This window comes from Mobula birostris, chromosome 10 (genome assembly GCF_030028105.1).
Source record: "Mobula birostris isolate sMobBir1 chromosome 10, sMobBir1.hap1, whole genome shotgun sequence".
Classification (NCBI taxonomy): Eukaryota; Metazoa; Chordata; class Chondrichthyes; order Myliobatiformes; family Myliobatidae; genus Mobula; species Mobula birostris.
In genome coordinates, this window is record NC_092379.1 from 114,370,471 (window position 1) to 114,398,379 (window position 27,909).

The 27,909-nt window shown below is 39.5% G+C and overlaps 1 protein-coding gene across 6 annotated transcripts in view; it reads left to right on the forward strand.

Annotated features, from left to right (window-relative positions):
* tenm1 (teneurin transmembrane protein 1) overlaps positions 1-27,909 on the forward strand; it is an 802,783-nt gene that overhangs the window by 740,290 nt on the left and 34,584 nt on the right. For all 6 annotated transcript variants that reach the window (XM_072271295.1, XM_072271297.1, XM_072271298.1 and 3 more), the window contains 2 exons: positions 9,173-9,345; positions 18,826-19,061. In XM_072271295.1, the coding sequence (XP_072127396.1) occupies positions 9,173-9,345; positions 18,826-19,061 (409 nt within the window). The remainder of the gene's footprint in view (positions 1-9,172; positions 9,346-18,825; positions 19,062-27,909) is intronic.

The following is a 27,909-nucleotide window of genomic DNA, read 5'->3' on the forward strand; positions in this document are numbered from 1 at the left end:
GTAGCTAGTAGAGTGGATAGGGGAGAACCAGTGGATGTGGTATATTTGGATTTTCAAAAGGCTTTTGACAAGGTCCCACACAGGAGATTAGTGTGCAAACTTAAATCACACGGTATTGGGGGTAAGGTATTGATCTGGACAGAGAATTGGTTAGCAGACAGGAAGCAAAGAGTGGGAATAAACGGGACCTTTTCAGAATGGCAGGCAGTGACTAATGGGGTACCGCAAGGCTCAGTGCTGGGACCCCAGTTGTTTACAATATATATTAATGACTTGGATGAGGGAATTAAATGCAGCATCTCCAAGTTTGCGGATGACACGAAGCTGGGCGGCAGTGTTAGCTGTGAGGAGGATGCAAAGATGATGCAGGGTAACTTGGATAGGTTAGTTGAGTGGGCAGATTCATGGCAGATGCAATTTAATGTGGATAAATGTGAAGTTATCCACTTTGGTGGCAAAAACAGGAAAAGAGATTACTATTTGAATGGTGGCCAATTAGGAAAAGGGGAGGTGCAACGAGACCTGGGTGTCATTATACACCAGTCATTGAAAGCAGGCATGCAGGTACAGCAGGCAGTGAAAAAGGCGAATGGTATGCTGGCATTCATAGCAAGAGGATTCGAGTACAGGAGCAGGGAGCTACTACTGCAGTTGTACAAGGCCTTGGTGAGACCACACCTGGAGTATTGTGTGCAGTTTTGGTCCCCTAATCTGAGGAAAGACATCCTTGCCATAGAGGGAGTACAAAGAAGGTTCACCAGATTGATTCCTGGGATGGCAGGACTTTCATTTGAGGAAAGACTGGATCGACTAGGCTTATACTCTTGGAATTTAGAAGATTGAGGGGGGATCTTATTGAAACATATAAAATCCTAAAGGGATTGGACAGGCTAGATGCAGGAAGATTGTTCCCGATGTTGGGGAAGTCCAGAACGAGGGGTCACAGTTTGAGGATAAAGGGGAAGCCTTTTAGGACCGAGATTAGGAAAAACTTCTTCACACAGAGAGTGGCGAATCTGTGGAATTCTCTGCCACAGGAAACAGTTGAGGCCAGTTCATTGGCTATATTTAAGAGGGAGTTAGATATGGCCCTTGTGGCTAAAGGGATCAGGGGGTATGGAGGGAAGGCTGGTACAGGGCCTACTCCTGCACCTATTTTCTATGTTTCTATGTCAGTCTATCAGTTGGCAGTTTTCCATTTTCTCCTATTTAACTGGCAATTGGTTAATTCTTGTTAGGTGTATTGAGATTTAGTAAAAAGCTTTTGCTTGCGTGCATCCAGTCCATGCATAAGTACACTAAGGTAGTATGAAGGGAAGATAAAAGCAGAATGCAGAATATAGAGTTATACATGCTGAGGTCATATTTGCTATCCTCCACGTGGTTCTGCAGGAATCATTCAAGTGTCTGTACAAACTGGAAGATGAGAACCTGAATGTCCAGTATCCCTACGCCACTTCTGGAAACTTCGTGAAATAGGTAATCAGGTCCTTGAGATTTATCAGTTTCTAGGCTTATAAAATTCACTAGTCACATTTCATTTCTAATATTGATTTTGTTTATTTCTTCATTTTCAGGAGGTCCTTTGTTCATTATTTCTGGGTTATATTTTCTGTCTTCTTCCATCAAGACTAGTGCAAAGTACTTGCTTAATTTCCCTTCCATTTAATTATTCCTCAATATACATGTTTCCACTTGTAAGGGAGCTACATTTGTTCTCATTAATTAGTTCCTTCCTGTGCAATACCTTAGAGTCTGGTTTTAAGTTGTTTGGCAGTGCACTCCGTTTCTACTTTTACTTTCTATGTTTTCCCTCTATTTTACTACTGTTACGTACCCCGTAACTGGGTTGCCAAACCAGCAGAAATGGATCACTCAGTTGGAGTCTGGATTACTAGAACTAAGAAAGTTTTATTAAAGAAACAAGCAACACAGTATTCTAATCAAAAGGATAATGAATGCAACAGTTCAGCAATGATAAACACACATGTACACAGAATTAGGATAACAGGATCAGTCAAGCTCTATCGTCGTCTAGGGGTAAATGACCAGTTTCAAAGTGACGCAAAGTTCAGTTCAGTTCGCAATAATCACTGCCGTGGGAGATGGACAGCGGGGGGGAAGGAGAGAGAGAGCAAAACGAATGAATATTCAAACGGCTTCCACACAGACTTCGATATTCTTCGCAGTCAGCTTTCGGGCGAGCCCTTTGTGATGTCTTCTGAGGTCACCGATCGTGACCCCTCCATTTTCAGATACGATCGTTTCTCTGCGGTGAACCTGGCACCCAGGCAAGGGCGGACACACACCACGTTCCCGCTGATCGTGCCTTTCCACCCTGTGCGTCTATGGCTTGGTCCCGCGACCAGCCTTCCAAAACTTCCCACCGACTTGTGGGAGACACACCGCTTCCAGGGTCTCGTTACCTCGGGGTGTCGTGTGTGTCCTGCCTTAGCGAACCCGTCCCTTTTTATCCCCCTGCTGGGGTATCGCCTGTCCAACACTTCAAACAGTTCACGGTTCAAAGGGGGAGCCGATCTTGACAGCTCTCCTTCCATTAAACTCTCCCGTCCCTTCATTAACATCTCCAAATGCTGCTCCATTGTTTTCCTTATCTCTCTTTCTCCTGAAGACAGGTGGCAGACCAACTGTTGATCCCACTGGTGCCAGCACAGGCCAGCTAACATCTTAATCTATGTGTATTCTCGTCACACTACTTTTCATTTTCTTTTGAGTTAATACCAATTTTAAGTTATTTTGCATATATGATTGGATGGCTTCTAAAGCTGTGCCTTTGTTATTACATCACTTACTATTTTTCAATGAGAGTTATTACCAGTGCTTTGTCATATCTTTTAATGAAGTTTACCAATTAACTGAAGCCAGCATATGGGTATATTGCACCCTCTGGTGGCCTTGAATGCCATTGCAGAATCTGTTAAAGACAGTTTGAATTTAGAAATTCAACTCTATTCACTTCCATGAAGCGGATACAACATCAGACTATTGTATTCCCCATCCTAAATATTTCTGGAGAAATACAATAAATGGCTAGTGATCAACTAGGTCTGGTGAACAAAAGACACGTTTATATGAATATTTGAGAAACTAAGCTTAGAAATTAACCTGTATGATGAAAGAGATACTGTTGTGAGATTTTTTTATGCCATCCAATTATATGATGCCCATATGATGCCAATGGTAGTGCAAACTCAATAAAATCTGCAATCACATTGTTCTGAATCACAATTCACATATTTCACTTAAAAGAGACCTAGTTGTTCATAATGGCAAAGGATCAAGGTGTTAATTAAAGGGATATATATATCATAGTGCAATACAGCTCTCAAATGACCCAAACTGTGATCAAATATCACCCTCACAATTTTAAGCGGCGAGGAATGCAACAAAAAATTTTGCAATAAAAAGGATAGATTATAATGAGAAATGAGTAAAAGGACTGGAGGAAAAATTGGCAACAAGTAGCTTCTTAAATATTTTGCAAAAATGTATGCAATGATTAGAAGGGAGTGCCTTTGTCTTTCCAGAGGAGCAGAGGAAGGAGGCACAGTCTCTCAAAAGGTAACTTCATGCAAGGAAATTCAAATTGAGTTTATCGGCAAAAGCACCAGAACATGTATGCATAAGGACAATAGAAATCTTACTCGCAGCAGCATTGCGAACACGTAGTATTAGAGGCACAATCAGAAGAAAAACATACACTAAGCATAAATTCTACAAGATTTGCTCAAGAAAGAACACGACTAAATCCAAAAAATAAACAAAGCTCATTATAGTGCAAGGTGGTTGAAGCAGTCATAGTGTTACTATTCTGTGCTTGTGATTAGGGTTGTGCAGTTTGATTCAAGAATCAAGTGGTTAAAGGGAAGTGGCAGTTCTTGAACCTAGTGGTGTGGGACTTAAAACTTCTGTACCTCCTGCCCAATGATAACTTTGAAAAGATGACATAGCTGGGATGGTGGGGGAATTTAATGACATATGTTCTTTTTTTTGATGTAATGCCTCATACAGGTACATTCAATGGTAGGGACAAATATGCCCTGATGTACTTAGTCAATCCTACTGCTCGTTGCCTCTTATATTCCTGTGCTATCAAGTTGCCATATCTGACCATAATACAACCATGAAACTTTCTACAGAAAAATCTGTAGAGGTTCACTGGAGTACTTAATCACATGCTGAACCTTCCCAACCTAAGAAAGCAGTGACTCTAGCATGCCACCCTTGTTAGAGAGTTTGCAGGTGTCTGAAAGACTGGAGGAGAATGTTTTCTGGCTTGCTAAGTTGTATATCACGATGTGCCCCTGTGATCCTAACTGGGATATTAGGTTGTACATTTCAGAAGATAGAAGAGCATAAGGAAGTATATTTTGAATCATAAGATAATAAAATGTAAGAACAAAATGACCCAAGGCACACAGAATAGAAAACTAAGCATATGGAGATGACATCAGATCAGAAGATGTAAAATCCTTCTGGGTAGATTTAAGAAACTGAAAGGTTAAAAATGATTCTAATGGGAGTTGTATACAGGCCTCTGAACAGTAGTCAGACCATGGGACACAAATTACAATGGAAGATAGAAAAGGCATGAGGGAATTTCAATATGCAGGTAGACTGGGAAAATCAAGTTGATGCTGGATCCCAAGAGAGGGAATTTGTAGAATGCCTTTGACAAGATGCCACACATGAGGCTGCTTAACAAGTTAAGAATCCATGGTATTACAGAAAAGATACTAGCATGGTTAGAAGATTGGATGACAGGCAGGAGGCAAAGAGTGGGAATAAAGGAAGCTTTTCTGGTGGACTGTCAGTGACTAGTGGTGTTCTGCAGAGGTCAGTGTTGGAACCAATTCTTTTCACATTATACATCAATGATTTGCAGACAATATGAAGATAGATGGAGGGGCAGGTAGTGTTGAGGAAGCAGGGAGGCTGCAGAAGGACTTAGATCAATTGGGAGAATTGGGAAAAAATGGCAGATGGAATATTGTGTAGGGAAGTGTACGGTCATGCACTTTGGTAAAAGGAGTGAAGGCGTGGACTATTTTCTAAACAGGGAGAAAATTCAGAAATCATTCATGCAAAGGAACTTGGGAGTCCTTGTGCAGGATTCCCTAAAAGTTAACTTGGAGGTTGAGTTGGTGGTAAGGAAGGCAAATGCAATGTTAGCATTCATTTCAAGAGGACTAGGGTAGAAGAATGATGATGTAATGCTAAGGCTTTATAATGTGTTTGTCAGACTGCGCTTGGCATATTGAAAGCAGTTTTGTGCCCTTATCTAAGAAAAGGTGCTGGCATTGGAAAGGGTCCAAAGGAAGTTCACAAGAATGATTCCATGAAATAAAGGGTTAATCTGTGAGGAGCGTTTGATGGCTCCAGGACTGTACTCACTGAAGTTCAGAAGAATGAAAGGGGATCTTATTGAAATCTATCGAATATTGAAAGGCCTAAATAGAATGGATGTGGAGTGGATGTTTCTTATTGTAGGTGAAACTAGATACAGAGAGCGCAGCCTCAGAATAGAGGGATTACCATTTAGACCAGGGATGAGGAGGTACTTCTTTTGCCGGAGGGTGGTGAATCTGTGGAATTCATTACCACAGACTGTTATGGAGGCCAAGTCATTGAGTATATTTAAAGTGGAGGTTGATAGATTCTTGATTAGTCAGGGAATCAAAGGTTATTGAGAGAAGACAAGAGAGTGGGGTTGAAAGGGATGATGGATCAGTTATGATAGAATGTCGGAGCAGACTCGATAGACCGAGTTGCCTATTTCTGCTCCTATGTCTTATTGTCTTATGGTCTTATATTGCTAAACTTGCAGAAAGCATTAGAAATATAAGGTTGAATTGCGTCTTTCTCAGGAGGCTGTTAGAGTCAGAGAAAGAACCAAATAATAATAGAATTAAAACAACAATGAGACAATTGCGGAAATAGCGTAGTAACCAGGCTAATAGGAAATCAGGTCTTCCAGCATTCTGTGTGTTTTGTTTTAAAATGGTGATCCAGTAATGTCATATAAATCATTTCAATGAATCTGAGCAAAGGGTTTGAAAATGCTCCTTAGCTGTAAACCGGAAACATTCTAAGGTTTTCTGTCTTGCCAACATGCACAGCTTTATGGAATTAGCTATTTATATTAATGTGCAATGCACAATGTAAAAAAAGAAAGAGGATTTCCAGCTCATTCTCACGCTCCTATTTTTGAATTATGTTCCTGCATTTCAAAAGAGACAACTGTGTAAAGTGCTTTGAATTGTTTGTAAGGTAACATAAAACAAGCATTTTTGAAGTGAGAAAAAGACTTCAGTTAATAATTAATGAACATAGAACTGTGGCCTATGTTGACACCTAATATCAGAGTTGTAAGTGGAATAGAAAGCCCTACGAATCAACCAGTTTCACTCTTTGGCAAGTGCATATTTGTAAGTCTAGAGTTTAATTTGGGCTGAGGTTTTACCCTAAATGTGCAGTTTGTTGGAACTTTATCATATTAAAATTAGTTGATACTTTAATTGTGTTAAAAGGAACTTGGAGAACTTTCAACAGATTGAATGATAGTTCTCCATAATCTGTCACTTTACGACCCTGCACAGCCTCAGGATAGAGGGGTGTCCATTTAAAACAGAGATACAGAGAAAGTTCTTTAGCCAGAGAGTGGAGAACTTGTGGAATTTGTTGCCACAAACAGCTGTGGAGGCCAGGATATTGGGCGTATTTAAGGTAGAGCTTGACAGGTTCTTAATTGGACACGGCATCAAAGATTACGAGGAGAAGGCAGAGGAGTGGGGCTGAGGAGGGGGAAAAAGAATCAGCCATGATTGAAATATGGAGCAGACTCGCTGGGCCAAATTGCCTAATTTTGCTTTTATGTCTTTGGTCTTATGGTCATAGCTTTCACTCAGATACCATTGAACTATGTCATCTGCCTGGGAGTGTTGAAGGACTCACTCAGAGTGGGAATGAGATGGTGAATCATTCCTGTATTCAGTCTGTTGGAGTGATCCTTATTTTCAATTTGCCTGCTGTTTCAATTGGCTCCCCACTTCCACTCTGACCATTTTGTCAGGTCTCCTGCATCATTACTAAAAGACCTAACACAAGCTTGAGAAACATCTTCCATCTAGCCGTGTTGAGCTTTCCAGACTCAATTAGGTCCGAGCCACTTGTGAATTCCTCAACTTTCAGTAGCTGACTCTTACCTTTTTTCCATGTCAGAACCATCCATTTCTGTCTGTCAACACTTTGTCTCAATTTTTCTTATTCTGTTTGTGTAACCTGGTCTTCTGAGCATGTCCCACGGCCTCAACATTTACAACACATTACATACAGAAGCTTTATGTGTTGGTAACTGTCTCCATTAAACCAGTAGGATGCACCCTATGAGAGAGATTTCATGGTCCTACACATTCCTCACTCAACTTCTCTCCTACTGAAAACTAACTCATTCCCAATTCTGAAAAAAGGGTCCTGAACTCAGAACATTAACTGTTTCTCCTTCAAAATATGAGGCCTCACCTGGTAGGCATTTGCTTCAGTTTTTTGTTTTCGCTTGAGAACTCACATCCTAGATTCATGTTAACCCCAGTTGTGTAGACTCAGCTATTTATCTTCCTGAATTTGCACACTGCCTGGATCAGGTTGTCCCAAGGCATTCTGAAGTAACACCATCCAACACTGTATAGTCAGCTAACTGAAAGATTCATTGATTTTCCTTCAACAGACAAATAAATGGGAAATTAACAAAAATAAAATATGCTCTTGAAGAAAAGAGGTTGTAAGATAATTATAGTATTCCTAAGAGAAGGAGAGGATTTTAACTACTTGCCAAGACTACACGAATGAAAGGGAAAACTATCTTAGGTATGGAATAGAATGAAATCCAATATGAAGGCATAGATCAGAGTCATTGGGCAAGAAACAGAATGTAAAGCAATCTAGAGACATGACAGCCTGCAGATGTTGGAACCTAGAGCAACATACAAAATACTAGAGCACTGGAGAATCTATGGTGGGAAATGGGCAGGGATGCTTTGAGATGAGACCCTTCACGTGGACTCCACTGACCTTCAGCGATGCTGTCTGACCAAAGTATGTGAGTGACTGAGGTTCATAAGAGCATTTAACACAGAGAATTGGCCCTATCAGGTGGTAGTAACTACTTTATTTTCGTGTGCCACAACCTGAGTTCCATACTTTGAACGTGAGTATTGTTGACCTGTTTTCCACCCACCCCTCAGAAGAGGTTTCAAATTGGTTGCTTGACCACCTATAAACCAATACATTAGATTCTGGTCACTTGCAGCAAATTGAACACTAGATCTGATTGGTGTATATTCATGGGCATGCCTTTCCAATATTGTCATAAAATGGTCATCTTTCCAGAAAACCATATGGTGAAAAATAGAATTTGTGGAACAAACTGAAGACAACAAGTTCTGACTTCTCAGTTTTTTTATTGAAGGAAATTTTAACTCCTGCAGAGCTGGAAACCAGCCAAAATGTCTGACAAGTCAGAGATGGTGATCTAGGGATGTAGCAGTGAAACAGAGCTGAATATCTTGTATATTCATTTGAAAAATGATTATGTGGTTACAGACAACAAAAAAATTAATCTGAGTCATCCAGTGACATTTCCTATTTATGGCCAAGGATGAAACTTTTATTCCTCCAACCCAATGTCAGGTAGACCCCTGAAGGACGGGGACATCTTTCACTTTTGATTCTCTTCACATTATAATGAGAACACAATTCAGTTCATTTGGTGATGTCCAGATTTTATAATGGTGTTTGACAGTGATGGTTAATTACGCATAACTCATTTTAATCTAAAAGGAAGGATTAATACTTAATCGTTTCTACCATAGAGAAGATTTTCTAATAAGGCAGTAAAAACAAACTGCTGGAGGAACTCAGCAGGCCAACCACCATCTGTAGATGAAAATTAACATTTTGAGTTGAGACCCTTCTAAGGTCTCCACCTGATGCTGCATTCTACAGATGCTACCAGACCTACTAAACTCCTCAAGCAGTTTATTTTTACTCAATTCCAGCACCTGCAATCTCTTGTGTCTCTCCTAAAGCAATTTTATATGTTGCCAGCATGCATTATTATTTCTAATGATCTACTTTTAATTTTTTTACCTAGGTATGACAGTGATGGTCACCTGACAAATGTGACATTTCCAACCGGACAAGTCAGTACTTTTTTTAGTGAGGTGGGCAAATCAGTGCAAGTGCAGGCAAACCTATCAAACAAAGAGAACTTTGCTGTAACAACCAACTTCTCCGCTACCAATGCAGCATATATATTCAAGCAAGGTAATACAAACTGCATTCATTGCCAATTGCAAACACATTGCATATTTGTATTTAACTTCATTCTTGCTTCCTAAACCAAGTGAATCAGTGACATGGAACCTTATGGACAATAGCCTTGGTTAAGCAGGCTTTGATATGGATTCTGAAATCAACTCAAGATAATACTGTATGTTCTTTGCACTGAAAAGTCAGACACTGAAATGTGCTCACATCTTGTTTAGAATGAGTGTTACGCATAGTTTATCCATCAAAATGTGCACCAGTCAGGAGGAAAGGTGGAAACAGACAAAATTGCAAATTCTATTTACATAGTTGCAAGAAAAGTAAAGATTGTGAGGTACATAACTGAAAATGTAGTGATTAACGTCATTAATGCCCCCCCCCATGAAAGTTTCTTGATTCTTGGCAACAACAAATTAAATCAGTTACGTTTGAAGTTACTGGAAATTATTTTTTATAGAAAACAAATTCCCTCATTGTGCATGGAGCTCATCTTTTTCTATCTTAATAAGCTCAATGGATGAATTGCACGTCATAAATAAAATAGAATTCTGGCATTCCTAAAAAAAATTATCAAACCTGTTCTCGTTAAAGATAGCTGCAATGGGAGCTCACATTGCAGAACTATCAATCAATCAGTCAATTTGCTGTCAATCTGTTGATTCAAAATGTGCATTTAAATTGTCTCAAGTTAAGGCAAACAGTAAGCCAAATTATAAAGGGCTGATGTGGAACGATTGGAAACATGGCTATAGTTTTTGAAATATCTTTTTCGTTGGCGTAGTTGCCAACAGTCTGAGACCAAATATTTTGCAGATTTCTCTTTGCCTATCCATACATTCCTCTCCAAGAAACACAAACTAGGTTTGTTACTTTTGCAGAAGTCCAGTGGATATTTAGCAGGGCAGATCCATTGGCTCCAATAGGTCACCTTGAAAACATGACAGATTGTTTTGAGTGAGGAATTTCTAATTTTACTTTTGGTTTAAATCAGACAGAATTATCACTTCCAAATGGATGGAGGCATTGGAGGTGAGTGGGGGCAAAATGACCTCAGAGACAATGCTATTAATTGCAAACACTGCGGTTGGTGATAGTTTAAATTTTAAACCTGCCTCCCACCACTGGACACCAGAACTACTTAAGATTTCCTGTTGTTCATTGTGGCTAGGACACAAATGATAGGAACTGTAAACCTTGATGTTTCAAAATTACTTTCACATCCTTTCACAATAACAACAGATCCTAAAAGTGATGAGAGAGTGTGAGGATTACATTCCTGAACCTCATCCACCCAAATCGATCTTGAGTTATTCAGTTAAACATTTATGGAATATTCTATTTTTTTGACATTCAATTCAATAATTTGATACAATCACTTTGACATTCTCTTCTAACGAGGATATTTTAAATCTATTTGGTGAAATAACAGGCTGGGTCAATTTTTTGACTGTATATGCTTGAATGCTTTAATGCTTGGAAGCTTTGAACGCTTCAAAGCATTCCCCCCTCACTGTCTCTAACACTAGTACAAGGATAATTAAAATGTTGGCGTATCATTCTGCAAAAGCAGATAAATTAATGAAATTACAAACCTGTGCCCGAGTTTCTGCTGAAGATAGTAATGGTAGTTAATTGGATAAAATCCAATCCAGGTTGACCCTTTGTCTAAAGAGAGAAACTTCCACCATCTGTGACTAAACCTGCTCATGCACCGTTTGTCACCCTCCCATCAGGGATGAGACTGCATAGCATCCACATCAGGACAACCAGAGTCAAAAGACAGTTACATTCCTCAAGCAGTAAGGCTGATCAACACCCCCACCCACTAAGCCATATCTTGTTAGCAAATGCACAGTTGCTGAAGAACAAGAATGAGGACCAAAAGGCAAGATTACTGTATCAGAAGGGAATGAGAAGTTGCTGCGTTCTGTATTTCATGGAGACATGGCTCACTCCAGACACACTAGATATGCTGGTAAGACCTGAAGACTTCTCGATACAATGGATGGACCAGACTGCTGATTCAGAAAAGGCAAAGGGTAGGGGTCTTGTCGCACTTTTGTTCCCCTGACCTGGAACATCTGTTGATTAAATGCTGGCTATTCTACTTACTAAGAAAGTTCTTCTCCATGATCCTGACCACAGTTCACATACCGCCAAAGGCAGATATTTTTTAAAAAGTACTTGATTGATCTTTGAATTCTGTGATTTGCAAGCAAAAAGAGCCAATACTGACACCTATCAAATAATTGCTGGGTACTTCATTCAGGTTTGTTTGAAGAAAACTCTGTTCTGTTATCATCAACATATCACCTAGAGCCCTAGGGTTCTCAACACCCTCAACCACTGTTACATCACAATTAGGAATGCCTACTGTTCCATGCCTAAATCGTATTTCGAGAAATATGATAATTTGGCTGTCCTCCTCCTACCTGCATACATGCAGAGGCTAAAAAGCAAGGCGCCAGAGATAAGGACACCAAAGAGGTGGTCGTAGGAGGCTGAGAAGTGGCTTGGTTTTGCTTCAAGACAGTTGACTAGGCTGTGTTCAAGGACTTGTCAGACTTAGACAAATACACCACGGTTGTCACAGACTTTATTGAAGCAATCATAGATGGGTGTGTCCCCACAAAATCATTCAAGATCTTCTCTAACCTGAAGCCTTGGGTAAACCATGAGATCCACAATCTTCTGAGGGCCAGGTCAGTGGCATTCAGGTTTAGCAACCAAGTTAAACAGAAGAGATCCAGATACGATCTCACATGTGAAGTGGCAACTCTGGACCAAACTTCAATCACTGATGGATGCTCGGCAGCTCTGGCAGGGCTTGAATGCCATCAACCCCTACAAAGTGCAACTAACTGACATAGATGACAACAAGGTTTCACTCCAAGATGAGATCAATGTCTCTTATACTCTCTTCGACCATCAAAATGTGGCGGCATCTTCACGAACTCACGCAGCCCCTGATGACGCTGTGATTTCTGTCTCTGAGGCTGACTTAAGAGGATCCTTGGTAAGGTGTACCCACGGAAAGCATCTGGCTCAGATAGGATACCTGGCTGAGTACTAAAGTCCTGTGCTGATTAACTAGCCGGAGTGTTCACCAATATTTTTACCATCATACTTCAGCAGGCTGAGATACCCAAATGCTCAAAGAAGGCTTCAATTATACCAGTGCCAAAGAAGAAAGTGATAACCTGCCTCAATTACTATTATCTTGAGGCATTTACATCCACTGCAATGGAGTGCCTTGACAGGTTGGTGATGAAACATATCAACTCCTGCTTGAAAAGCGACTTGAATCTACACCAATTTGCCTACCGTCTCACCAGGTCAGCAGCAGATACCATTTAATTGACTCTTCACTTAATGCTGGAACATCTGAACAGTGAACATGCATACATCAGGATGCTGTTCATTGACATCAGCTCGGCATTCAATACTATCACCCACTCAAAACTAATCAATAAGCTACAAGTTCTAGGTCTCAATAGCTCCTTGTGCAACTGAATCCTCAACTTCCTCACTTGCAGACACCATTCAATTCAGATTGGCAACGACATCTCCTCCACAATCTCCCTCTGTAAAGGTGCACCACAAGGCTGTGCGCTTAGCCCCCTGCTCTCCTCGCTTTATGCTTATGACTGTACGGCTAATCTCCAATGCCAGACTTATTTTGCCGATGACACCACTACCTTTGGTCAAATCAAGGGTGGTGATGAATCAGCATGTAAGAGGGAGATTGCAAATCTGTCTGAGTGGTGCCACAACGACAACCTCTTACTCAATGTCAGCAAGACCAAGGAGCCAATTATAGACTTCAGGAGGACTAAACCAGAAGTCCACGAGCCAGTCCTCATTAGGATTCAGAGGTGGAGAGGGTCACTAACTTCAAGTTCCTCAGTGTTATCATTTCAGAGGATCTGCCTTGGTTCCAACACCTAAGAGCCATTATGAAGAGAGCACGGCAGTGCCTCTACTTTCTTAGGAGTTTGAGAAGATTCGGCATGTCATCTAAAACTTTGACAAACTTCTATAGATGTGTGGTGGAGAGTATTTTGACTGGTTACATCACAACCTGGTATGGAAGCATCAATGCCCAAAGTAGTGGATATAGCTAGGTCTATCATGGGTAAAGTCCTCCTCACCATTGAGCATATCTACTGTCTCAGGAAATCAGCATCCATCAGCAGGGACCCCCACCATTCTCTCTTCTCACTGCTACCTTCAGGATGAAGGTACAGAAGCCTCAGAACCCACAGCACAGGATAACTTCACTCAACTTCAGTCACCTCATTGTGGAACTGGACTTACTTTCAAAGACTGTTTATCTCGTGTTCTTGATATTCATTGCTTATGTATTATTACTATTATTTCTTTCCTCTTTCTTTTTGTATTTGCACAGCTTGTTGGGTTTCTGTGGCACATTGGTTATTGCCTGCCCTGTTGGGTGTAGTTTTTCATTCCATTTTGTTACTTTTATTTACTAGGATTGTTGCAAGGAAAGGTATCTCAGGGTTGTATATATTCATATATATGTACTTTTATAATAAATTTACTTTGGACTTTGAACTTTCAATCCCTCTGCACCCCAACCACCACTACTTTATCATTTCCTGTCAGTCACCTTATGTACAGACACTCCTGTGCTTAGCATCACTTTATAGCCATACAATAAATCTATGTATATAAACTATCTTATGTATTTATATTTATTGTGTTCTTTTTCTTTATCTTATTGTTTTTTTTTCTGTGCTTCATCAGATCCAAAGTAACAATTATTACATTTTTCTTTACATTGTGTACTGAAAACGATATGGAACAATCTAGAATCATGAATCCAGATCTCACACTGAATCCTGGTGAAAATTGTTAAAGCCAGTACTCATTTGCCAAAAGTTGTGTAGACTGAGCTCAGAGAAACTATCACAGTTTGATCTGCCAGACTGGGTGAATACACCATGGAATGTTATTTACATAGGAAATTCAACACAGAAACAAGCCATTCAGCTCAACTAATCTATGGTCATGTTTATGCCCACTTGAGCTTCACTGATTGTTCCTCAGCTAACATATTAACATAGATTTTCCTTTAATGTATCTGTACTATTCTCCTCAACCTATTTACATGGTGATGAGTTCCACATTCTTATTACTCTTAAGGTAAAGAGGATACTTACATCATTCATTTCTTGATGATTAGTTTACGTTGATGATTTTCATATGCACTTCCCATGTATGGGAATGTTCTCTTGGTATCCACCCTGTCAAAAATCTGTGTCGTTATAAAGACCTCTATTATGTCATTCCTCAAGAGAACGGAGGCCCAATCAGTTTATCCTTTCTTGATGTGTATGCCCTTTCAGTTCGGATATCATTCTTGAAAACCTCTGTCATCACTCCACTCCATTTTCTCATTTTCATTATCTGGTGTCACAAATGATATGCACTTCTCTGTGGTAGAATCAACAAATTTTTTTGCAGGTTTAGAACAACTTTATTGGTCCAATTCCTTGATGATAGTCAGATTGCTATTCTGTAATGGAACATTTCACGAATGATGCATTTATACACAACATACCCTTTCATCCTCTTTCCCAAAATATAAGACCATAAGACATAAGAGCAGAATTAGGCAATTTAGCCTGTCAAGTCTGCCCCACCATTCAATCATGGCAGATCCCTTTTCCCCCTGCTCAACCTCTTTTCCTGGCCTTCTCCCCGTAACCTTTGATGCTGTGTCCAAATAAGAGCCTATCAATCTCTGCCTTAGATACACCCAATAACCTGGCCTCCACAGATGCCTGTGGCACCAAATTCCACAAACTCACCATCCTCTGGCTAAAGAAATTTCTCCACATCTCTGTTTTAACTGGACATCCCTCTATCCTGAAGCTGTGCCTTCTTGTCCAAGACTCCCCCCACCATGGGAAACATCCTTTCCACATCCACTTTGTCTAGTCCTTTTAACATTCCAAATGTTTCAATGACTCTCATGTTTCAACCCCCTCATCTTTCTAAATTCCAGTGAGTACAGACCCAGAGCTATCAAACGTTCCTCATATGATAACCCTTTCATTCCCAGAATCATCCTTGTGAACTACCTCTGGACCAATACCAGCACATCTTTTCTTAGATAAGGAGCCCAAAACTGTTCACAATGCTCAAGGAGAGGCCTCACCAGTGCCTTATAAAGCCTTAGCACCACATCCTTGCTCTTGTATTCCAGACCTCTTGAAATGAATGCTAACATTGCATTTGCCTTCCTCACCACCGACTCAACCTGCAAGTTATCTCACATCTTCCAGAAATAACTGATTTCCATAAATTTGCTCATCAAATATATTACCTCATATTTGCATAGAGCATAGAACAGTACTACATTATACAGGCCCTTCAGTTCACAATGTTGTGCCTACCCCAATTTCAATCTAACCTTTCATAAATGTCCTTGATGTATCTGGTTTTACCGTCACCTCCTGCAGTGTGTTCCATGCACTTACCACTCATTGTGGGGAAAAAAGCTACCTTCGACATCCCAATCACCTTAAAATTATGCCCTCTTGTATTAGCTCTTGCCCTCCTGGGGAAAAGGTACACTGGCTGTCCACTCTATGGGTCTTATCATCGTATGCACCTCTATCAAGTCACCACACATGCTCGTTCGTACCAAATTTTAATATAAATATTTATTTCACATTCACACATTCTTATTGTTCTTCTTTGACTTTCTGAATGATCTTTCTCATTCCTTTCTAATGCCTTAGTATTTCCTTTTGTTGTGGAGTCCTCTACCACCTACAGACTTTTGCTTACTTCTTTCCTCTCCATCATTATTCCTATATGTCTCACTGGAGTCTCGTGTGTGTTTATTTTGTTCTTACAGAAGCATATGTTTTTCCTGCACTGTGTTAAACACCATTTTAAATGTTGCCCATTATTTTTCCACATCGTTACTTGCAATATTGTTGTCCATTTTACTTAACTAAGTTCTGTTCTCAGTACCGCAAAATAAATTTTTTCAGGGCCTTGTGCTGATCATGATTGTACTCTTCTCAATTATCATCTTAAATGTATAATACTATGGTCACTACTCCCCTTAGATGCTCTACTACTTGTGTTTATCTACTCTAGTTCATTCCTTTATTGTGTTAGAAAAGGGAACTGATCACACTTTAGTAAGTTCTTCCCTTTATCCACTTTACTTACACATTTGATCTGGTTACTATCTGGGTCAGTGAAATCTCCCATAATTATTAATTTACGCATTTTACTTACAGTATTTCCCTAATATGTATGCTTATTTCTTCTTCCACTATAAAGTGATCTGTAGACTATGCCCGTGAGAGGCAAAGCATCTTTGACTTGAAGTGTTAACTCTGTTTCTCTTTCCACAGGTGCTCCTTGACCTGCTGAGTTTTTTTTTCTGGTACATTCCATCTTTCTGGATGTTTGAACCTTTATTCTCTTTATTTAAATCAACACGAATTCTAATTTTGTATCTTGCACCCGTGTTCATTTTTTTCAACTGCCTTCATGATTCCCTATTAACAAACGCAAATCCACCTACTCTTTTTACCTCTCTATCATTTCTAGTTCTTTAATTCACAGTATGATATCTTAATTATCACGTGAAGTTTCCTCAACCTCAGTGTCCTTTTTATTGAGGACACTGTGTACATTGCTGTACAATTGCCTTTGTCTATGTTGTGGCAGTCCAGTCTGCAGCATTTCTCATTGTCCTCACAGATCTTACCAGATGAACAGGAGTAATATCTACTGAAATTTACTCTCTGCTTCTTGTAGCTACTGATTATCTGAATGCCTAACATTCAAAAACACTATTTTCCAAACCTGTGTTTGTTTTTCTGGAGTAAGCATGTTTTCTGGATAAACACTTTCAGCATTATGTGTTGCTCTGACTCCCCTTAAATGACTCTGAGCCAAGATATTTGTGCTAGAGATTTTCCCTTTCGATGTGGTTGGATCCATACTTCATTAAGTGATGATTTTTAACTTATTTAAATAGATTAATTAGTTAAGCTATGTGTTTTACTGTTCCTATCTCTATCTTAAAACAGGACTATTCTTTAAAAAATACAAATTTGATACTTGCTGTCCAATCTCCTACCTGCCTGCTATCCTAAAATATAACAATTCAACTCACCAAATTCCCCCAACTTAATAAAACCTTGAGTTTAGATCCTTGCAGAAACAACATTTGCAGTGCCTCAACTAATTGATTTGTTCCCAAGCAATAAGGAGCAGTGCATTTTGAAATTCTCTTCTTGATCATTATCCATTGAAACCTATGTGTATCCAGAGGCCGTCATACATAAAACAAACAACATCTTGCCAAATCTCACTGTTATCAGGCATGAAGGTCATTTAAATAGGTCACAAAAGACTACTGATAACCATAGCAGGCAGACCACAAGGTGAAAGATTTAGAAAAGGAGGGAAAAACAATCATGTCATTTAGTAAAAATTAATCTGCATAAAGCTGGAAGAGAGTACTGTAGTGAGATGGGCTAGTAGTAATCATTATGATGTAGAACGATGAAGAGGAAGCCACTCACAGTTCCAACCAAGTAAATTATGTCCATACTCAGAAATGTTTCATCTTCAGTGAACAACAGTTTCATAGCTTATAGCTGATCTGCTATGACTATGATCATTATTACTTCCCATACATAATCTAACACTTGAACACAGCTTCAGCAATGTATGGAATTTCTTTTAATCTATGACAGTCTGATGGGTAGTTTTTGTCTTTTTAAAACATATTTTTATGTTACTTGCTTTCACAGTTTTCCTTCTTGCAACAGATATGGAAAGCACTGACATTCTTCCAATCAAGCTCATGTGAAAAAAACTATCTGCAAAATCATAATGGAAATAAATGAATATATAAGGGTAACCAACTCCACTGGCTTAATCAGTAAAAACTACTGCAAGGTCTCCCCTATTCCTCTTGGCTCTATTAATATTTAAAATGGCAATACTTTGATTGCAACTGGGGTGACCACCAAACGTTTGTTCTGCATCACTGTATTGGCCCGTGTTCTAATCAGCTAACCGACAGTTAACCTTTTAAAAATATAAACTGAACAACTCCAAAATCTGTGGGGAGCAATGGATGACATTTAAATTTCAAACATAATGGAAAGTCACTGTCCAACCACATGACTAGACAGCTTTGTGTGTGATAGAAAGAAATAAAGATAAGAAAGCACTTTAACAACCACTGACTCAGACAAGTTCCAGTGTTTTATAGCATTTTCGGTCTAAATAATGTAGTTTATTTCTTAATTGTCACAAACATTATTTTCCACCCTTTAAGCTTCACTGCCAGCAACTGCATTATAATATTGTGTGAAATTTGATCTTAGTGGGCTAAGTGAAAGCCACTGTCAGTAGTTTAATTAGAAGCAAAATTGAATTATTAATCACGCTAGAGACCTTCTATTCCAGAGCATATTCAAAATACTTACTGGGTTGATCCTGACGGCTCCTTGCGAGTAAACTTTGCCAGTGGAATGGAACTGACACTACAGACAGAACCTCACATTTTGGCTGGAGCTGCAAATCCAACAATGGGAAAATGTAACATTTCATTGCCTGCTGAACACAATCCTAACATAGTGGAGTGGAGGCAGAGAAAGGAGCAGCCAAAGGGGACCCTTGCAGTCTTTGGAAGGAGGTTTAGGGTAAGTATGTTAAAACTCTTTTATTTTTAGATCGAAAAGTCTAATTAGATTGATGCTCTGATGATTAGAAGTTAATTTCAAAATCTGCTGATGAAATGATGAATCAAAGGGTATGAGGTTAGTTGCAGGAATGCAGCACTGAGGTAAAAGATCTTATTGACAGGTTAGGCACAAAACACCAAATAAACCTACTCCTATTTCTTATCTTCTGAACAGTTTTTCTATGTAATAAATCAAAGTCTCTTCTTTTGATGCTCACTTCCTAACACTGATCTGGACAAGGAGAGAATGATTTTTAAAAAATTATGAAGCAAAAGTAAACAAAAATAGAGATGTCATAAGGTTAAGGGATCTAGGGCTTTACTCTTTGGAGAGAAGGAGGATGAGGGGAGACATGATAGAGGTGTACAAGATATTAAGAGGAATAGATAGAGTGGACATCCAGCGCCTCTTCCCCAGGGCACCACTGCTCAGTACAAGAGGACACGGCTTTAAGGTAAGGGGTGGGAAGTTCAAGGGGGATATTAGAGGAAGGTTTTTTACTCAGAGAGTGGTTGGTGTGTGGAATGCACTGCCTGAGTCAGTGGTGGAGGCAGATACACTAGTGAAATTTAAGAGACTACTAGATAGGTATATGGAGGAATTTAAGGTGGGGGGTTATATGGGAGGCAGGGTTTAAGGGTCAGCACAACATTGTGGGCTGAAGGGCCTGTACTGCGCTGTACTGCTCTATGTTCTATGTTCTATGTACTTAATAAAAGAATCATCTTTAATGTCAAATGAAAAGGAAATAGACAGCTAGCCTGCTCTTGACATTTTACTCACAGTTGGCAACACCATTCAATTATTTTGTAAGAGAATACAAGAAGTTCACTGTACACTACTTACATCAGTCATAGATGTCATAAAGCTGAAAAATTAGATGTGAAGTGTTTCTGACCTTTTACAAACTCAACTCAATGGTGAGTCCGTTGGTGGAAAAGAATGTATCATTATCTTCTGACCTCAAATCGTCTTTGATTTCTGCATTACAAAGCACAGTCACTTACAGAGATCAATGGAAGAGCTGGCCAGAGGCAAGATGCTTTGGCCCAATATTGGCCAAATGAGTTCCATGAAACATTGGAGTTCACATGTAGAAACAACTATCTAAAATCTTGACTGTTTGTACAGTGGTGTTGCTGTATCATTGCACCATTTAGTAAACTGCAATTATATCCCATAAAAATTGGATATAATTTTATCAAAAATGTAAATGCCACAGAAAATATCCATGCAGGCCAAATCAAAGAAAGTTGAACCATCAGTTTCTAAATCTACACTGCATCTGCAATATCAACTTTGTTCGTTTTATTTTCTAGTCTTATCTCTCAAACCTCACTCCAAGTCCACTTCGTCCAGCAGTCTACCAACTCTCTCCATTCGCATCTTCTCTCTCCATCTCTCGCTGGCAAAAGACCACGAAATCCCTTCTCTCAGACCCACAAGAAAGAACAGCATACCTCTCATTGGATGGCGCACATTCCAAAGCCCCCGTTATCTCCAGTCATAACCCAAGCATTGCTGCTACAGAGAAACCATTACATTAGCAGTGAAACCTTACAGTGTGTTACAGCTGCAATAGTCTAAATTCCATGTTTTAATCCAAGATCATGTCAACAAACCAATTAATTTTGAACATGCTACATTTGCACAATGGTATAATGGTAAGCAACATACCTAACCATTGCAACACACATCAAAGTTGCTGGTGAACGCAGCAGGCCAGGCAGCATCTGTAGGAAGAGGTGCAGTCGACGTTTCAGGCCGAGACCCTTTGTCAGGACTAACTGAAGGAAGAGGTCATTGTATAAAGTCCACCAGTGGCCTGAAACGTCGACTGCACCTCTTCCTACAGATGCTGCCTGGCCTGCTGCGTTCACCAGCAACTTTGATGTGTGTTGCTTGAATTTCCAGCATCTGCAGAATTCCTGTTGTTTACCTAACCATCGCTATTGGATTTAGGCTTGCTCCAGAGAATAAAACCAGAACTCTAGTTGGAGTCTAGCTGGAAATAAATTTTCCAATTAACAATAAATTTAGTTATTAATTAAGCTTGAATTTTAATGATAAGGTTCTCCAACAACCATAATACATTGTAACTTAGACCCAACTACTTCAACAAGTCAATTGGTTAAAAGGAAATGAAATCGAGAGCAGACAGGCTATACTGCAATTTTCTGATATGTTCAAAAATCCTGATAGTAATTTAGATGATGGTATGGCAAACAACAATTGATCTTAAATCTTGGTGAATGAGATTTACCAAGAAAACTGAAGTAAAACATTGTGAATATTCAGCAGGCCAGTCTGCATATGTGGGAGGACAAACAAAGGAAATGTTTCTTACAAACGAGCTTTGACTGAAACATTGACCCTGTTTCTCTTCCCACACATGCAGTGTGACTTGCTGTTTGTGTTTTTGTTTCAGACTTCAGGGATCTGCCGTTTTCCTGTTTTTTTCTTACTAGGGTATGTCACCCTGAGATTGTGATCTGGCTCCAACAAGAATATATAAGTGATTTCTTGTTTAATTTATTTATGCGTAAATATTTCACTGTGACTGCTGGTGGACTTTATACAATGACCTCTTTGGATCGGTGGCATCTAGTACCACCTTAAAACAGGAAAGTTGGAAAATTCCAGCATCTGTAATATCTTGTGTAAGCCAAAGTCCCTGACTTATGTGGAAAACAGATACCAAAACTATGCCTTTGAGGGCACTGGTATCATTCAGAAACCATGAAGATTAGCTTGTCTCACCCCTTGAACAATTTTCTCTCTTGTGATTGACAACCTGAAAAATCCAGGCAAGTGTAAGTTTTTGCACTTTGGCAGGTCAAGTGAATGGGGAGAATACATAATTAATGGCAGGACCCTTAACAGTACTGAAGTACAGAGGAATTTTGGGGTCCCAGTCCTTAGCTCCCTAAAGGTGGTTACACAGTAGATAAAGAAGTCATACTTGTAGGTCAGGGTACTGTGTATTGGAGTAAGGGAGTCACAGTTGTATGCATTTCTGGTTGCCCTATAACAGAAAAGATGTGGAAGCTTTGGAAAGGATACAAAGAAGTAAACCAGGATATTTCCTGGGTTAGAGGATATGAGCTACAGTATAAGGAGAGTTGAAATAAACTTGGATTGTTTTCTCTCAAGCACTGGAAGTTGAAAGGAGACCTGCTAGAAGTTCATATAACTATGAGAGACATAGATAGGTAGACAGTTAAGATCTCTTTCCCATATGTCAAATACTAAAGAACCTGCATTTAAAAAAGTGGACGAGAGTTTAAGGGAGATATCCCTGGCAAGTTTTTTTTACACAAAGAGTGGTAGGTACCTGGAATGTGCTGTCTTGAGGGTGGTGGAGGCAGTTATGACAGAAGAATTTGAGAGGTTTTTTTTAAGATAGACACATGGATATGGTAAGGAAGGGATATTGGATCAGGTGCAAGCAGAAGAGATAGTTTAATTTGGCATCATATTCAGCACAGAAATAAGCCAACTGACAAAATATGCAGGTTTATTTCATATAAACTAATGAAAGAGTTTCACTTTGAAAATAAGTTGATCTGTCTTGGTGTATTGTTCCTTGAAATAGTTTATGTTATTTATTCAGGCAACATTGTGGCCAACAAGAACAAATGTGGAAATGTCTGAGCTATTCCCCAGTTGAACCTGTTTCCTGACTGAGATTGATTTTCTGTACACAATTAATAGATAACTGTATTTCCCTCACAGCAGTTAGTGAAGAAATTGCTCTTTTTATGTAGAGGATTTTCTATATTTTATGCTTCCTTCATTCTTTAAGGACACTGAATCAATTGGTTTACTTTGCTGAACGATAGACTACATACTATAAGTCATTGGCTTGCTCCACCTCTAATTCACTGCTTTTCGTAGTCTTTTCAATAAATATGTAAACAGTTTATTTGAATATTCTCATAATAATCCATCAAGATTTCAGGCATTAAATTTACAATGGATTCAATTTTTGAAAAAAATCAAACAGAGCAAGAGTAATTTATCCATTGAAATTTCTCACATACGCCTACTTTAATGTAAAACAATAATAGTAACAAATTGACAAACCGCATGATGATTTGAAAATAAAATAAACGTTTTTCACAAGTTAATAAATGGGTGCATCAAAATAATTCAATCGTATTGTAATATTTTTTTGTATTGAGCCTGAAAAGTTGATTTGTTTTCTCTCTGGTATGAAATGCAATAACCAATTTAGACTATAGCACTTCACCTCAGAACTTACTTCTATGGTAGGTCATCCTTGCACCCTGATGTCACAGCTGTATCAATGACATATTTGATAATGTCATTGCCTGCACATTTGGGGAATTTTAACCTCATTATCTTCAGGCTTACTTTTCTTGACCCTTTCCTCATTATGCTGAATGAAATTCTGGTAACTATATTACCTTAGTCACTCTAACTTCTGGATCTACAATGTAGCTATGCCACCCAACCAGCCACACTCCCATGTCATTTCCTGAACTACTGATTCTGAAATCCATTTCCTCTCTTCCTACCTCCATGTTTAAACCAAGGCACAGGCTCAGTGAGACTGATCAACACTCCTGAGACCAGCCTTCAGCACGATTTTTGGGTATTATATATTTGATTTTTAAAATTGAGGTGCCATTGGCCACACAAGAAAGAAGTAATTGGTGTCCTGGTTCAGTGGTTTCTTGGTCCATTGAGCTCCCTATCTTCGACAGAATATCTCTATAGATAAACTGAAAGCTTTAAACTAATCTAATGAACTTAACGCTTGCAATGTTGAGTAAAACAACATAACACGTAGGAGCAGAATTAGGTAATTATGCCCATCGATTCTGCTTTGCCATTCAATCATGGCTGATTTATCTTCCCTCTCAAGTTCATTTTCTTGACTTTGCCCCAGAAACATTGGCATTCTCATTTATTAAGAACTAATCAACCTCTGCTTTAAGTATACCTCCACAAACACTTGAGACAGTATGTTCCACGGATTCACCGACCTCTGGCTCAAAATATACCAGCTCATCTAAAAAACATCCTATTCTAAAGCTGTGCCCTCTGATCAGAACCTCTCCCACTAATGGAAACATCTCTCCATGTCCACTCTATCTAAGCTTTTCAATACTTGACAATAGATTTCAATGGAATTCCCCATCCCCATCCCTGTTCTTGTAAGCTCCACAGGCCCAGAGCTATCAAACATGCCTCATACATTAACTCTTCCATTCTCAGGATCATTCTCCATGTGCTTTCTTAGATGTAGGGCCTGAAACTGCTCACAAAACTCCCAATATGGTCTGGCCATTACCTTATAAAGCTGCAGCATTACATCCTTGCTTTTATATTCTCGTTCTCTTGAAATTAATGCTAACATTGAGTTTGCTTTTCTTATTACCAGTCCAGTTATTACATGAGAAACTAAAGCCATGTTCACTGCAACATCAGAAATCAGGAAACATTTTGTTACAGGCGCATTCAAACTGTGATATTTCCAAAAGAAATTTGCTAAAATGTTTGAGCTAAGGATGTACTCATACACATACACAAGTTTTTCAATGGAAAACTGGAGCACTGAACACTGCTTATCAATTCACAAAATGTAAACATTTTTAAAAGTTTAAAACTGAAATGCACAACTTTGGAAACAGGAAGAAAATATTAAAATATATATAAGATTGATCAATGTAATAATTTATCACATTTTATGCTATTTATGCATATTCCAAATACTGTATTTTCATTTATCAAAACAAAATTAGTTGTCTGAAGAGCATAGATTTTGAGAAAAGTAGTTGCCTAGTTCAGAAGTTTTATACACTGAAATTCAATTGGTGCATTAGTAAAACATGCCTCAGGCAGATTAGTTACAATGCAAGTCTTCCTTTTTAATGCTTTGATCAGGTATCTGAAGCAAACCACCATTGCAATGTTTTTGTAACATTAATGAAGGACCAGTTAACACCAATATTTCAGCCTTCTATTGCACAATTCTAAGTGCTGTTTCTATTCACAAGTGTTTTTCACAGCAATACTTATACATATTCTGCAAGCTGTCTTTCTATAATTCAAATGAACCTGCAGGTTGCTTATCAAGTATAATTACATTAAAGCTTCAGCATAATTGTAAGACCATGTTGGTAAAACAAGTCAACAAAGTACAACTTTCTATGCCTGCTAATAATGCATTATTAATATAGTAGGACTGAGTGTTAACTGTGATACATTGAGTGCTGCAATATGTAGCAGAAGGGTGGCCAGAGTATGAATGAGTGAGTGAAATCTGATGGGAGAGTTGGTATGAAGACTTATTGATTTGGAGATACAGCACAGAATAGGCTCTTCCAGCCCTTCGAGCTGCACCACACAGCAACCATTGATTTAGCCCTAGCCTGATGATGGGGCTATTTATAATGCAACACACACAAAATGCTGGAGGAACTCAGCAGTTCAGGCAGCATCTATGGAAATGAATAAACAGCTGATACTTCAGGCTGAGACCCTTTTTCACAACTGAAAAGGAAGGGGGAAGACACCAGAATAAAAAAGTGAGGCAGTGGGCGGGGGGATGGAGGATAGCTGGAAGGTGATAGCTGAAGCCAGATGGGTGGTAAAGGAAAAGGGGCTGAAGAAGAAATCTGATGGGAGAAGAGAGTGGACCATAGAGGAAAGCGAAGGAGGAGAGGATCCAGGGGGTGGTGATAGGCACGCAAAAAGAGATAGGAAGCCAGAGTGGAAGAGGGGAGGGAGAGGGAATTTCTTTTTTAATGGAAGGAGAAATCAATATTTACGCCATCCCATTGACGGCTACCCAGATGGAATATAATGTGTTGGTCAATTTATAATGACCAATTAACCTACTAACCAGTATGCCTTGGTACTGAGGGTGGAAACCAGAGAACCCAGGGAGAGCCCAGACATTCCATGGGGAGGACGTGCAAACTCCTTAGAGATGATGTCAAAATTGAATTCTGAACTCCAACACCCCGGGCTGTAATAATGTCGTGTGAACAGCTATGCTACCGTGGTGCCCAAAATGAAGAATGGGAAGGAAGAAGTACAGTTTACTGTACTTAGGCCTCGCTAAATGATTTTCACATGTTTGGCATTATCTGCGTTTTGAAGGGGGCAACCCTTGTGCAATGCCTGAGTTCCCTATTAAACCTTGAAACAAGGTGCTGAACAAATTCATGTAAACCTCAGGAGCTGCAGTAACAATGACTATTCAATACAATGAAGTTTCAGAGACTTACTCCGGAGGATTGTCCACAAATAATGTGGCAACAAAGAACACAGAAACCATGCAATTTAGTACTACATTATTTCCACAACAGAGTAACAAACACCTTTTTACTATGATTACTACATACACTACTCCTTGCAGAAACCGGCAATTCTGCTTCACTCGGAAAAGAAGTCAATGTCGATGGGCCACAGTAGAATAAAGGCAGTATGATACCTACTGGGAACCTAGTATGCCCTTTCATAAAGATATTTTGGGGGTTACACTCAGTTACAGCTTGATGGAGCGTGAGCCTTTCTACTTGATGACCGCTCTTGGGTGATTTGCTGGCATATATTTGCCAGATGTGTGCATACTAGTACCAGTAGGAAGACAGTCAGAGTCGCAAAACAACTTGTGCACACTAGCTTCAACACAAGCAAAGGCGAGATATATGCCCAGTCCAGAAAACACCTGCCAGCCTTGCACACTTGTATACAACTGAATGTGTGATGTTGCACACATCTCCATCACAGTTTTGGGAGGAAGTTGGGACAAAGAAGCAGAGGACATTTTCTAATATGATAGTAATAGTACAGATTCTCAGACAGTCATATTCAGATATTTTAAAGGAAATCAGTTTCTATTTCTCGCGGTGAGCTGGTGACTTTGCTGATCTCTTCTCCAGCAGGTATTAGAGAATAAACACAAGAAAGTCTGCAGATGTCAGAAATCCAAAAAACACACACAAAATGCTGGTGGAACTCAGCAGGTCAGGCAGCACCTGTGGAAAACAATGAACAGTGACATCTTCCAGCCAAAACCCTTCGTCAGGACTGAAAAGGAAGCGGGGAGGGGAGAGCCAGAATAAAAAGGTGGGAGGAGGGGAAGGAGGCTGGCAGGGATGTGATAGGTGAGGCCAGGCAGGTGGGAAAAGTAAAGGGCTGGAAAAGAAGGAATCTGATAAGGGAGGAGAGTGGATCATAGGAGAAAGGGAAGGAGGAGGGGACCGAGATGGAAGTAATAGGCAGGTGAGATGACGTAAAAGACTAGAGTGGAGAATAGAAGAAGAAGAGGGGGGAGAAGAAAAAAAATTACCGGAAGGAGAAACTGATATTCATGCCATCAGGTTGGAGGTTACCCAGACAGAATATAAGGTGGTGCTCCTCCACCCTGAGGGGGGGCTGCATCTTGGCATAAGAGGAGGCCATGAACCAACACACTGGAATGGGAATGGCAATTAAAACATTTAGCCACAAGGAAGTCATGCTTTTGGCGGATGGAGCAGAGGTGCTTGACGAAGTGTTCTGAAGTTGCCTCTGGCTGTTACTGAGATGCCGGTATGTCTTCTGGATCCCTTTGAATCAATGTTCAAGCAATATTCACAGGGATATTTTGAATTATTTGGGATGTACTATCTGGGAAGTGAAAGTCAAAATTCATAGAATGACCAAAAAATCTCAACAAAATATTTCCAAAGCTTTGCAATTAATTTTCCAGACACAACCAATGGAAATAGAGCTTTCAGAAAGCTGGGAGGTTGCAGTGATTTTCAGAGGTTGCCTATCAATTCTG